The sequence below is a fragment of the Scyliorhinus torazame genome, chromosome 1, assembly GCF_047496885.1.
Source record: "Scyliorhinus torazame isolate Kashiwa2021f chromosome 1, sScyTor2.1, whole genome shotgun sequence".
Classification (NCBI taxonomy): domain Eukaryota; kingdom Metazoa; phylum Chordata; class Chondrichthyes; order Carcharhiniformes; family Scyliorhinidae; genus Scyliorhinus; species Scyliorhinus torazame.
The window spans coordinates 345,849,856-345,863,657 of record NC_092707.1 but is presented as its reverse complement, the minus strand read 5'-3'; the positions used below and the strand labels follow the sequence as shown (position 1 = coordinate 345,863,657).

Here is a 13,802-nt window from a genome sequence, read left to right as displayed (position 1 = left end):
GAATATTACTTATCAACGGTGCACATTGAAATCCAATAAAATAAATATCCATTGCAGAAGCAAAGCCAATCATGCAAAGTACATCAGATCTTTGACTTTTATGTACATTTGCATGGCAGCATCCTGCAACTTATTTTTAAAAATTCACAATGTACAACTGCATTTTAGAAACTGAGGGTATATTACTTTATTAAACTGCTAGATCCTATCTGATCTGTCTCAGGTGTGTTGCTTTGCTAGGACCCCTCTGTAACTGAGGCTGAAAGCCTTTGGTTGTCTGTACAGGATGAAGGAGAGAAGCAGCCTAAAGAGGTGGATCACCTCATGCCCATCATCATGCCTGTCTCTGTGCCTGTAAAGCTTCAGCCTGCTGAGCCCAGCAACCAGGGCACCACTGCAAAGGACAAGCCTGCCAACTCTGTGTCAGATGACGAAATGCCCGTTCTCATGAAGATGACTGATTCTCCACCACACGCTCCCAAAGTGACCCAACCCTGCTCATCCTCTGTGAGTGCTGCCATTCTTGCAACTAACCCTGCCAATGGTGTTTTGTTTGAAACCCTTTGCTTGCTGGTGGGAAACTATCATGGCTTATGCTGCAAGTTTCAAATAGGATCAGATTGCCAGTAAAATACTAACTGAAATGATCGGAGTTTGGTTACCAGCCCAGGTTACATTCAGAAATTGTGAAATTGCCATTCATAGATGGTGCATCTTTCTGATAAAAGTTTGTTGGTGTTCAGTTTTAAACTAGTTTAAGCTTTATGTAATCATACAAGTCCTGCATGCAAACATGGTGTGGATTGTTGATTATTTTGTGGTTCCAAACCCAATTCCCCTGGGATGCAAAGGGATTCATGTGTAAATCAAGTTTGTTGTGTTTGCTTTTATCTGCATGCTATTGCCCTTTTGCGCTTGTGACTTTGATAAGTGAAGCTCTTGTACTCCTGTATTTCAAGTGAATTGCAACTTCAGTTGTGGCAGGAATCTCTTCAGTCCAATTTTTCCAGAGAGGTAATGGTCAGGCGGAAGAATGCACAATTGACTTTCACTTCAATGTTCCAGTGACAGCAAATTATTCATGGTAATCTCAGCATGTATCAAAGCCAGGCATTCTCTAGCAATGCCTAAGCAACATATCCAGAAATATATAGTAATTGTAGTGCACACATCTTCAAGGAAGTGCTTGAATCTGCTCTTGAGGGAAACCTTTTTGAAGACGTTTTCCAAAAATTGCTGTGTCGTACTTTGTTTCACTGGTTTGGTCCATGACATCTTTGTCAGTTGTCAGAAACTTTCGTTTGTATTTTTGATTGAAACCAAAGATGATCTTGTGTTACCGTTGAAGCTGTAAAAAGCAGCCCCCTTTTAACCTGGAATTCAAATACATTTCAAAATGTAACATTTCAGTGGCACAGGATCGAGCTTCGATTTTGAGAAATGAAGTTTGCAATTATTATTTAGCCATTGACTTCTGCAAATTTATGAATCGTTTGCTTTTGTGTCCTGTATCTCTTCAATCAAATCAAGGGTGGAATTCTCTTAATGTGAGACTAAGTGCCATGCCGGAGGCGCAAATGTGGAATGTCGTCTGCTGCAGCAGCTGGCAGGAAAACACACCAAATCTTACGGCTCCAACCTCAGTAATTATGCACCCGGGTCCTTCACGCCGTATTCAGCGGTGGGTCAGGCCTGGGTCAGGTGCGTAGTTCACCATCATGTACGGGTGCCACATTGAAATGGTGCCCAAGCATCACTGACCCACGATTGAAGAAAGAAGGTAAACCTCCTGAAAATGAAGATAGATCTCGGGGAGGACTCGGAGACTAGAAGATGGACCTTCGGAACAAAGATGAACCTCCAGCAGCATTCTGAGGCTGGAGAATGGGCCTCCCTCCAGGACACCTAACCTGGAAGGTCTAGCTGCAGACACATTCCTGACCCACTGTTCAGTGTCCCGAGGTTGCGTGTGGCCTCCACCCTGAACTCCGGAGGCAGCCCCAGGCATTGTGTTCAGATGAGCCCCAATATCCGCACACCACGTGTTTCAGGGGTGGCAGGCCACCTTCTGCATCCCATCAACGGGATAGAAATGAGATTCCTGCCATCCTGTGGCAGGTTTTCTAACCTGCCATGGGGGCACCAGCGGAAGTTCCCACTAAATTCACGCCGGCATGAAACCTATTTCTGGTTGTACACACCAAGCGAGGGCTTGGGAGAATTCCGCCCCAAATGTTTTTGGCTCTTGATGTCTTTATCTGCTCTTGTATTTTCAAGGAATTGTGTTTGAAACCCTGGATACTCCTACTGGCAGCCACACACTTCAGCGTTGTTCTGTTGTACTCCCACTTCTTGTTTTTACTTTGTCTGCATTACCTCGCATTTCCCCCCATTAAATTACATGTTGACTGTCTGTTCATTTCATTAACCTATTGGAGAAATGGTGGCCCAATTGCAATGTCACTGAACTAGTAATCCAGAAGGCCAGGCTACTTGGCTTCCGATTTCACCACAGAAGCTGGTGGAATTTAAATTATGGTTAACAAAATCTGGAATGTCAAGCTAGTCTCAGTAAAAATGACCATGAAACTACCATTGTTTTTTGGAAAAAAAACATCTGATTCACTAATGTCCTTTACCTGGTCTGGCCTGCACACGACTCGAGACCCACAGTAATATATTTGACTCTTAACTACCCTCTGAAATGGTCTAGCAGACCACTCCGATCAAGGGCAATTGGGGATGGGTAACAAATGCTGGCCTTAGCAGTGATGCTCACATTCCCTGAAAGACTAAGTAAAAAGAATAAATAAATCTGGCTCTTGTACCTATTTCTTTGCAAAATTTTCTACATCTTTGTTAGCAAATTTTGGCATTGTAACTTCCATGCCCTATATATGTTGAGAACCAAGATTGGTGTGGCACTGACCCACAATTCCTATTTAAGCAACAGCCGTTAACTGTAACTATTTGTTTTGCTGCTGCACTTCATAAAGGATAGCTGAATTTTTGTAACCAGTCTCTTGTGCGAAAGCATATCCAGAATCTTCAGAGAATCCGTGCGCTTTGTATCAATTGCATTGCCAGTATTTAACCACTTCTTTAAAATAAACTCTTTGAATTTTCAATCACAGTTTATGTTCCAATCTGTGCCGGATCTCCTTGGTTATGCCTTGCATTCGCAAGTACTAATTTGATTGTGAGGCGTGTATTCTGAATAATTTGCCCACAGATGACATGAAGTTAACTGCTCTGTAGTTAACCAAGCTAATCTCATCTACCCTTTTGATAATAGGTGCAATGTTGTCTGTTTTCAACAACCATGGCAAAATTTGCATATCAAAGGAGGATTGAAAGTTTATGATCAGGGCCATTTCCATCTCTGAGAATCACAGAACTCACAATAGTTACAGCACAGAAAGAAGCCATTCAGCAGCATGCCTGTGTCTACACTGGCTCTCTGAATTAACATGTTCTTCCTTTTCAGAAAGTAATCCAATTACCACTTGAATACCTCAATTGAACCTACCACCATTTGACTGAGGCAGCGCATTCAAGATTTTAACCACTAACTCCGTTAAAAAGATACGATTTTGAATACCTCGATTTTCATCTTCTCTCCACCTTCTATCAAACTTACTGAAGCAGTCAATGTTCAGATGCAACAAGACCTCATTTGCGCCACATAAGTGCCAAGCAATGATCATCTGCAACAAGTGCGGATCTAACTGTCAGCCCTTGACATTCACTCGCATTACCATCATTGAATCCCTCACTATCAACATCCTTGTTACCCTTGACCAGAAACTAAATTGGAGGAGCCATCTAAGTACCGTGGCTACAAGAGCAGGTCAGACGATAGAAATCTTAGGACGAGTAACTCACCTCTTGACTCCCCAGATCCCATCCACCATCTACTAGGCACAAATCAGTAGTGTGATGGAATATTCTCCACTTGTCTGGATGAGTGCTGTTCCAGCAATAATCCAGAAGCTTGATACCATCCAGGACAAAGCAGCCAGCTTGATTGGCACCCCACACACCACCTTAATATTCACTCTCTCTACCACCAATGGTGCAGCAGTGTGTACAAGATGCACTGCAGCAACTCACCAAGGTTCCTTAGACAGCATCTTCCAAACCCACGGCCACTACTATCTAGAAGGTCACGAGCAGCAGTCACATGGGAAAATCCCCCTCCAAGCCACTCACCATCCTGACTTGAAAATATAGCACCATTTCTCCACTGACACTGGGTGAAAATCCTGGAACTCCCTCCCTCACAACACTGTGGGGTGTACCCACAACTCGTGGACTGCAAAAGTTCAAGAAGGCAGCTCACCACCATCTGCTCAAGGGCAATAAATAATAATCTTTGTTAGTGTCACAAGTAGGCTTACATTAACACTTCAATGAAGTTACTGTGAAAATTCCCAAGTCGCCACACTCCAGCATCTGTTCGGGTATACTGAGGGAGAATTCAGAATGTCCAATTCATCTAACAAGCACGTCTTTTGGGACTTGTGGGAGGAAACCCGAGTGCCCGGAGGAAACTCACGCAGACACTGGGAGAGTGTGCAGACTGCACACAGACAGTGACCCAGCGGGGAATCAAGCCCAGGTCCATGGCTCTAGCCAGTGATACCCACACCCTATGAATGAGTTTTTTCAAAAAAGCTTCAGTGTGTGCCTGGGGTCTGATAACTTTTCCACCTTGCGTCCTCCAATATTTTTTAGGATCAATTCTTTTTCTTTTATGTATAATTGTTCCACATCTCCTGTCGTACATTTATATTTATAGAGGGGATTTTCACAGTAACTTCATTGCACTGTTAATGTAAGGCTACTTGTGACACTAATAAAGATTATTATTATTCCTACCAAAAATACTTTGTAACAAATGACTGAAGCATTTGTTTGATAGCTCTGCCATATCTTCATCTTCCATAACTAGATTCCTCCTTCATCCCTGACCACTTCAATTATTTGTTGAACTGATTCTGTACTTTTAAACGCTATTAAAATTCATTATTATTACCCTCTTTGTATGCTTCTGGAATCAGTCCAGAAATTAATTGTTGGAACTTCACGGAGTAGGAAAAAGATATGACCACCTAATTTCCATCACCATATATTCAGAGTGACTTCTGTTCAACTGTGATTTTGAGCATTTCAGAGAAATAATGTCATCTTAGCTCCTGTCCAACTTTGAAATGAAAAGATGCATCACAAATCATTAAAGAAACAGGTAAAATTAAAAACATTTCTTCTTTACTTCCATCCTCCATAGAAATTTCAGCCAACACAGTTTCCTTTAGCTGACCAGGTATGCTTTTGTGTACCGTGGCAACTATCACTGTTGTTTTATGCTCGCCCAGTAGCAGGTATTCTTGGTGGGATGAGGTGATTCTTCTAGAATTGAATTTCCAGTTGGAGGGAAAGAAGAGAAAGCGAATACCATTTGCACGTCATACCAGATAACGATGAGCACTGTCAGCAGCAGTGAACCAAAACAACAGTGGGTTCTTTGAAGTTAACCGTCCAGCTATTCCTGATTGTTGGCTTTACTGAGGCATAGGGTAAAAATGGAAAAAAAAAATTAAGGTTTAATTATGTGCACAAAAATCCTTGGGTTGATAACTTTCTCATGTGATCGAATGCCAATGCCAGCTGTTCTACTTGTTTTAGAAGGAGTACCGTAACATTGCCTGTTGAATCATTAAGCACAGCTTCAGGGTGCACTATTTGCTGCTGCTAATGGGTCCTTCAGAGGGATGTGTGTATGTGTGCATGTGGGTTTGTTTCAATTTTTATTTAATCTACTGATGCATGCAAGGATTACCAAATCAGATGTAGTGTTCTGGTTTTAACAAGCTTGATTTTTGGTTTGTGATTGCTCTTACTGCAACTAAGGATGATCAGTGCTGCTTGTTTACATGTGTTTTCCTTTGACAGTCTTTTTTTTGTGTTTAATCTCATTAACTGATCTGAAGTCTACCGTTAACGTTGGAGATGAGGGGGAAATAATTGGTTGGAAAATAAAGGACACTGCCTTCGTTTAAAGGGAATCAGAACAACATTTTCTGATTTTCTCTGGTTATGGAATTAATATTATACACTTACTAACACTTTACATAAGGCATTTCTTTCATTCAAAATCTTCACCCCAAAAAAATCAATAAAATTCAAACTGTGAACTTCTTAGGAAACTGTCCGAAAGTGTCAACACAGCGGTTCACAAACAGAAGATAGCGACAGATATCAGCAAGACAAAAAGAAGTATCGCCATAGGCCAGAGCCTCTCTACATCCCTCCACCTTCTGTCAACCTCTCTGCTTCATATCCTGGCGCTACGCTGTACCAAAGTCAGCTCCGCTCACCCAGAATCATGGGAGATCACCTGCTGGACAGGACACATGAACTCCCACCCTACACACCGCCCCCGATGTTAAGTCCAGTGAGACAGGGCTCTGGCCTTTTCAGCAATGTCCTTTCATCTTCATATGGTGGTACTTATCCTGCACTGCCAATCACCCCTTCAACACCACGCATCCTGCTTGGTCGAGCTCGTGAGTATTTCATATTTAACTTTGTTGTGCAGTTACAAACTTTTCATTTGATTAGCTCGGCTTTTTAATTTGGCTTGATTCTAATTTTATTGAGTTTCAAGATACTTATTTTTCTAGATCATGGAATTCTCCTAGTCAAGCAGGTTAACTCAATCTGCTGAATTGCACTTCAGGAAAAGTCTAAACACAACTTTTAACTGACTTACCGTTGCATCTATTTTACATATTTTTTGTTTGATTATGGCCAAGTACCTGAGCTTTACGTAATACATTTTCATGACCGAATTTGCTGAGTGGGCGAAGACTTCCAGTTTAATGAAAGCATATCTTTGCACTATATTCTGTCTTGGTTCTCAGAGGATGCATGATGGGATTCTGTGTCTGTAGCAGGATAAATCCTACAGACCGCTCAATGTTCAATGCCTACCAAAGTCTTCTGGATAAAAATGTAACAGCAGATATCCTAAATTTAGATCAAACATTTCACCTAAGTGAAAAGTGATTTAAACAAAATAAGTTAATGAAATTTCAGACTTTGTCTCAAAAGAGCTACAATTGGAAAGGGACGAATTGTCCTTCTCTTGTACAAAGCCTTCGTCAGACACCAGCGACTGCACTGGGTTCAATTTGGTGTCACTGCTCAGGGAGAATAGGTCAGCCTCCGGCTACAGGATAGACTCACCAGAATGGTGCTGTGGATTAAAGGGTTAATTGTGAGAACCGTTTGCACAAAGTTAATTTATATTCCTTTCACAAGTTTGAGGGGTTATCTAATTGAGATGTTTAAAACAATAAAGAGATTTGTTGGAGTTGATGCAAATGGAACAGTTCCTTCTGCTGGGGATCAAAACCAAGAGGCAAACTCTTAAAATTAAAGCTGGAGCAATTGGGAATGAATTCAGTAAGCATTATTTTACAAGACATGCAGAAATCTGGAACTCTGTCTCCCACACTGGTGAATACTGGATCAGTCGAAACATTTTAAGGATTGACGTGATGGGTCTTTTGTTGGTAAAGCGGTATCGAGGGCTATGGAGTAAAAGTGGGGAAATGGAATTGAGTCTATTTCAATGAGATTATGCCTGATATGTACTCAATTCCATTAACCCACCGTTACTCCATAGCAACAGTTCCCAGGGCTGGTTAGATGGAAGCCAGATTAAAAAGTACCAGCAGATCTTTCCTGTAGGTATTTAAGAAAAGACTAACTGATGACTCTTGAGTTAATTTTATGAATAGGCTGTGGTTTGTAATTAAAAGATGACTGAAGAATATCCTCTTATTACTGCTTTGCTCTGGTTTCAGATAGTATTGATGCAGTGACAATAACTCCTGGACCTGGTGAACAGACGGTTGATATTGAACCGTAAGTGACTTAATTTAACTATCATTTAACAGAGTAAGAAACTGATTTGTGCACTTCTCTCCCAACACCCTCGAAAGCTGCAGATTCTACAGCAGTGCTGCACTGACAATTCGGATGTTCATACTTCTGACAATACCGTGGACTTAGTGGATATCAAAAAATATTTGGAAACCTATTTGTATCCCATACGGTGGCATAGCGGTCATGGAACTGGACTAGTAATCCAGATGCCTAGACTAATGGGGACAATGGTTCAAATCCCACCATGGCAGTTGGTGCAATTAAAATTCCATGAATAAATTTAGAATTGGAAACTAATCTCAGTAACGGTGACTAGCGAGCCATTTAGTTGCTTCAGACTGCTCCAAAGTCTTTTTTTAAAAATAAAAGTGAACCAGCCGGGCCACGTAGCATTGACCTCGGCACCCGAAAAGTCAATGGCACACCCAGCCTGTCGATCTTGCAAAGCCCTCCTTGCTAACATCTGGGGACTTGTTCTCAGACAGCAGCCTGATGTTGTCACACTCACGGAATCATACTTTGCACACAGCGACCCAGACATCACCACCTCTGGGTATGTCCAGGCCCACCCAGAGGTGGCGCACAATGGTGTACAATCAGGAGGGTGTTGCCTGTGAAGAGTACGGTGATTTAAGTAACGATGTATGTATCATTAGAAGCTAGTGCACAGGTCCAAGAATTAAACAGAAAAAGTTAATGAAATTTTGGACTTTGTCTCAAAAGAGCTACAATTGGACCGGGACGAATTATGCTTCTCTTGTAGAAAGCCTTAGTCACTTGGGTTCATTTTGGTGTCACCGCTCAGGGAGAATAGATCAACATTGACTTCGGACCCCATGAAGTCTCATGGCATCAATCAAACGTCTGCAAGGCAACGGCCTGCTATTGACCACCTATGCGCTTCCCCCATTCCCCTCAGCTGATTAATCCGTATTCCAACATGTTGAACACCAATTGGGAGAAGCAAGGGCACAAAATGTTGCATTGGTACTCTGTTCATTGTCCATCAACAAGGGTGGCTTGGTAGTACCACTACTGACTGACCCGGCTGAGTCTGTGGCATGTGGTGAGGGAACCAACAAGAGGAAAAACTGACTTGATCTTGTCCTACCAAATCTATCTGTTGCACCTGCATCTGTCCATGACCGTATTAGTAGGAGTGACCACCACACACTCAACCCTTGTGGAGACAAAGTCCAACGTTCATGTTAAGGATAGCCTCCATCGTGTTGTGTGGCACTATGATTGTGCTCAATGGGATAGATTTCGATCAGACCTAGCAACTCGAGACTTGGCATCCATGAGATGCTGTGGGCCATTGGCAGCAGAGTTATACTGAACCACAATTAACACCTCATGGCCCAACATATCCCATTACGTCAAGCTTGTTTAATGAAGAGTGCCGGAAGGCATGCCAGGTATAAGTAAAGATGCTACGGGATATGGCTATTTGCATGCCAAACAGCAGAAACAGCAAACGATAGACCGTGCTAAGCAAACACAAAATGAATGGATCAGATTGAAGCTCTGCAGTCCTGCCACACTTAGTCAAAAATTATGATGGACAATTTTAAAAACTAACTGGAGGAGGAGTTTCCACAAACATCCCCATCCTCTGTAATGGGGAGCCGCGCATATCAGTGCTGAAGACTTTCTGATCATCAGCAGGTGCCGAGTGGATGATCCATTTCTGCCCCCACCTCTGCTTTCAGCCAATTCCATTCACATCACCTGATATCAAGAAACGGCTGAAGGCACTGTATACTGCAAAGACCCTGCCAACATTCTGGCAATAGTACTGAAGACTCGTGCTCCTGGATGAGCCGCATCCTTACCCAACCTGTTCCAGTACAGCTATAACACAGGTGTGCATCCAGCAATGTGGAAAATTGCTCCATTATGTCGTAGCAACAAAAAGGACAGATCCAACCCACCCAATTACCACCCAATCAGTCGACACTTAATCAGCAAAGTGACGGAACACATTGACACCAATCCTATCCAGCGGCAATATCCTGCTCACTGATGCTTTGTTTGGGTTTCGATAAGGCCACTCAATTTCTAACGTCATTATAACTTTGAACCAAACATGGACAAAAGAGCTGAATTCCAGGGTGAAGTGTGATTGACTGACCTTGACATAAGGTAGCATTTGACTGTATGGCATCAAGGAGCCCAAGCAAAACTGGTTAATGGAAATCATATGGAAAACTCGCCACAGGTTGGATTTATACTTCGCACAAAGGAAGAAAGTTGTGGTAGTTGGACGTCAATCATCTCCTCACCGGTAAATCACTGCAGGAGTTCCTCAGGGTAGTGTCCTCAGCCCAACCATCTTCAGCTGCTTCATCAATGACCTTTCCTCCAACATAAGGTCAGAAGTGGGAATATTTGCTGCACAATGTTCAGCACTGTTCATAACTATTTGTAACTCAGATACGGAAGCAGTCCATGCTGAAATGCAGCAAGAACTGGACAACATTCCAGCTTGGGCTGATAAGTGGCAAATAACATTAACGCCAAAAAAGTACCAGGCAATGACCATCCCCAACAAGAGAGAATCTAAACATCACCCCATGACATTCAATTGCATTCCCATCACTGAATCCCCCATGCTCAACAGCTTGAGGATTACCATTGACCAACTGGACTAGCCATATAGAAACTGTGGCCAGAAGAGCAGGTCAGAGACCAGGAATCTTGCAGTGAGTAACTCCCCTCCTGACTCGCCAAAGTCTGTCCACCATCTCCAGAGCAGAAGTCACGAGTGTGATGGAATACTTGCCTGGATGAGTGCAGCACCAACAACACTCAAGAAGCTCGACACCATCCAAGAAAAAGCAGCCACTTAATTGGCACCACGTACATTCTACCACCAATGCACAATGGGAGAAGTGTGTACCAACCACAAGATGGACTGCAGCGACTCACCAAGGCGCCTTGGACTGCACCTTCCAAATTCTGGAGTTTTGAGCCTGGGCAGCTGAGGGTGGACCGCCAGTGGTGCAAAACTAAAATATCGGTTGCTGGAGTCCAGGTGTAGGCGAGTACAGATATTTTGAGGGTTGTGGGGCTGGAGGTGGTGACAGAGATAGGGAGCAGTGAGGCCATGCAGGACGTTTAAAATCAAGCCACTGCTTAACCAGGAACCAATATAGGAAAGCAAGCACTGCGCCAACGTGCCGCCCAGCAAGCACAACGATGACGTGTGAACAGGACCTGGGTTCGGACATGCGACAGTAGTGTTTTGAGAGATCAGATTTTCTTAAGAGTCAGCCAGGAATGCCTTAGGATGGTTCAGACAGAAATTAACCAAGAAATGGTATGACATCTGAACCTTGGCAGAACGTTGCCTTGTTGCTTTGTATCGTTAAAGTTGAAGCCAGGCCGATTAGCTTGGAAATGTGAAATGTTTGGTGAAATTAAACAAAATGGGAGGTAACAAAGGAGGATGGGGGTTTCAAAAGCCGATGAGCTGAGGCAGAGGTGGAGTCGGGTGATGTTATTGAGATGGAAATATGCAGTTTTCATGATGGCACAGATTTGTGGTTGGGAGCATCTTGGGTTAAATCCAACACCAAGTTTGCAAACTGTCTCATTTGGCCTCCGCTTGTTCGGAGGATGGAGGCTATCGCCAATGTTTCGTTGATGGAAATTTCTCCTCACTGGTTGCTGGGCAAGCAGAGTGGCACTTTACTGAATTTGGAAGAGTCAAAGAGATTTGGTGGTGATGCAAAGCGTCCAGTGTACATGTAGAAACTGACGCTTTCTTTCCAGACCATTAGAAATAAGAAAGATAGGAAAGGACTCTGGATCGGTCTTTTGGGGATACCAGAATTAATGGTGCAGGGGCGAGAAGAGCAAACATTGCTGGCGCTATTCTGGCTTTGGTAAGATGTGAATAATTTAATTTATGTTTGTTTAGGTACCCAATTGAGAAGTAGCAAGGTTTTCAAACTGATTCCATACTCATTGAGAAAATTCATTTGACATTCATTGCTGTGTAAAAGATGAATTTCAGCAGGAAGTGTAATTATTATTTGTTTTAACGAAATCTAAACATTGTTTGTTTCACCCTTACAGCATTTGATTTGAGATGTTGTCTGATATGGCGTACAGAGGATTGTGATTAAAATTTTCTGCAGAGAAGGGTTGTGAAATGTGGACCTAGCCAATGAAATTTGAATCAGCTTATTTTGTAACCATTTAATCTGTGCTCACAAATACTGACGTATTTATTCTTCGTTCTGTTAGACGAATCAATATGGGATTGCGGTTTCAAGCAGCGATCCCAACAATGCAAGACAGGGCGTTGGTTGAAAAAGATGTCTCCAAAGCTGACTTGATGTGGAAGCCTTGGTGTGATCTGGATGACCCAGAAGTCCAGCAAAAAGGTATAGTGACTCTGCAGCAGATATTGCTTTGCATCTCAGCATGTTACATAGAATAGTTTCATTGGGGAATACTTTGATCAAGTAAGTCTTCATCTAAACTGCGGTTCTATATTTAAAGCCTTTTTTAATATCTAATGCAAGCTTCTGTTTTAATATTATTTCCATGGTGTTACAGACCCCCAAAAGCAACTTAATTGGCAATAACTGATTGCTCTTGTGGTTCAGGATGCCATTTGGGATGGCATTGATGATTTTATTTTTAAATTCAGTTACAACTGGGTACTATATTCAGCCAGTGACACCCCCGTGGTCAGAATCCAGGACCCAAAAGGCACCAACACTTTGGAGCCACTAGCTGACATATCAGATACTGACATCACCTGACTCTTCACCAATTTCCAAATCCACATAATGTCAAAATATCTGTCGAGTTGTGGTGAGATTAGAAAGTACTTAATTTCTGATCAAATGGACATATTTTAAAAATGTTTATTCCCACCCAGATTTTTTGAAATATCTTTTTTTTAAAAATTGAAATAGATCCAACTATCTCGGATAGAACATGCATTGTGTGTTGTGCTACTGAACGAGACAGAGCAGGCAGGTCCATCTTGAGCTGGGTGATCGCGTTGGGCTTAACAGTATTTTGACACCTGTGGCTTGGAGAGGAGAAGAGTATAATTGTATTCCTGCTCCTCTACTAAGTGCCTGCGTGGATTTCCGATGGCAAGGCATTGCCCAAACAAAGATAAATAATGGCCACTTCAGTAATATGCTGCCAGGCCACCTGTGTTTAGACAGTCAGTAGGGGTTTCCACCTCCAGGAAATAAGAATTCAGGGGTGGGTTGTTTGGAGGAGAGGAGTAAAATTTGACTTTCTTTCTCCTTTTATTTGTTATCCTGTATCTTGGCATGTTCAGTTTTGAAAAGAGTGAGTCCACTATCTTTTACTTCAGGTACCATGCCTGAGGCTATCACTGGGTCAAAGTTAGGATTTTTATTACCCTCTCCCCTTTTCCCCCCTGTTGAATACTCTCTGGCCTCTGCTTGGTATCTTATCTCTGACAGTGCGGCTGGGATACGAATGTACCCTTCAATCCTTCAAGAACTTCAACCTGAAATCGCATTTTACAATTAATTGCAGTACACAGCGCTGGTATATTATCAAAGATTTGTTTTTAAACTTAAAAAATTACATTATCTAATAAAACAAAATCATTTACTAAAAATGTATATTGCCCAAAATTGAACATATATGGGAAATCATGACATTTTTAAAACTTTATTGTTGGATGTGAGATAGCTAAATACTTACTAGCTGGTTCATCAATTAAACCCACTGGTATTTGTTTTAGTGCAGCCCAGTTTAAAGAATTCAATTCAATTTTTTAATGAAAGCACAAGTTATATTTTCTTATGTACTTGCAGAAAAAGGAAACTCACCTGTACATA

The 13,802-nt window shown here is 42.2% G+C and overlaps 1 protein-coding gene across 10 annotated transcripts in view; it reads left to right on the top strand.

Moving 5' to 3' along the window:
- The window catches only part of LOC140425573 (transcriptional-regulating factor 1), a 322,969-nt gene that overhangs the window by 229,894 nt on the left and 79,273 nt on the right, over positions 1–13,802 (top strand). For 7 of the 10 annotated variants that reach the window (XM_072510059.1, XM_072510041.1, XM_072510032.1 and 4 more), the window contains 4 exons: positions 241–507; positions 6,206–6,569; positions 7,875–7,935; positions 12,211–12,350. In XM_072510059.1, coding sequence (XP_072366160.1) covers positions 241–507; positions 6,206–6,569; positions 7,875–7,935; positions 12,211–12,350 — 832 coding nt within the window. The remainder of the gene's footprint in view (positions 1–240; positions 508–6,205; positions 6,570–7,874; positions 7,936–12,210; positions 12,351–13,802) is intronic. The other 3 variants (XM_072510094.1, XM_072510103.1, XM_072510077.1) reach the window with 2 other exon arrangements.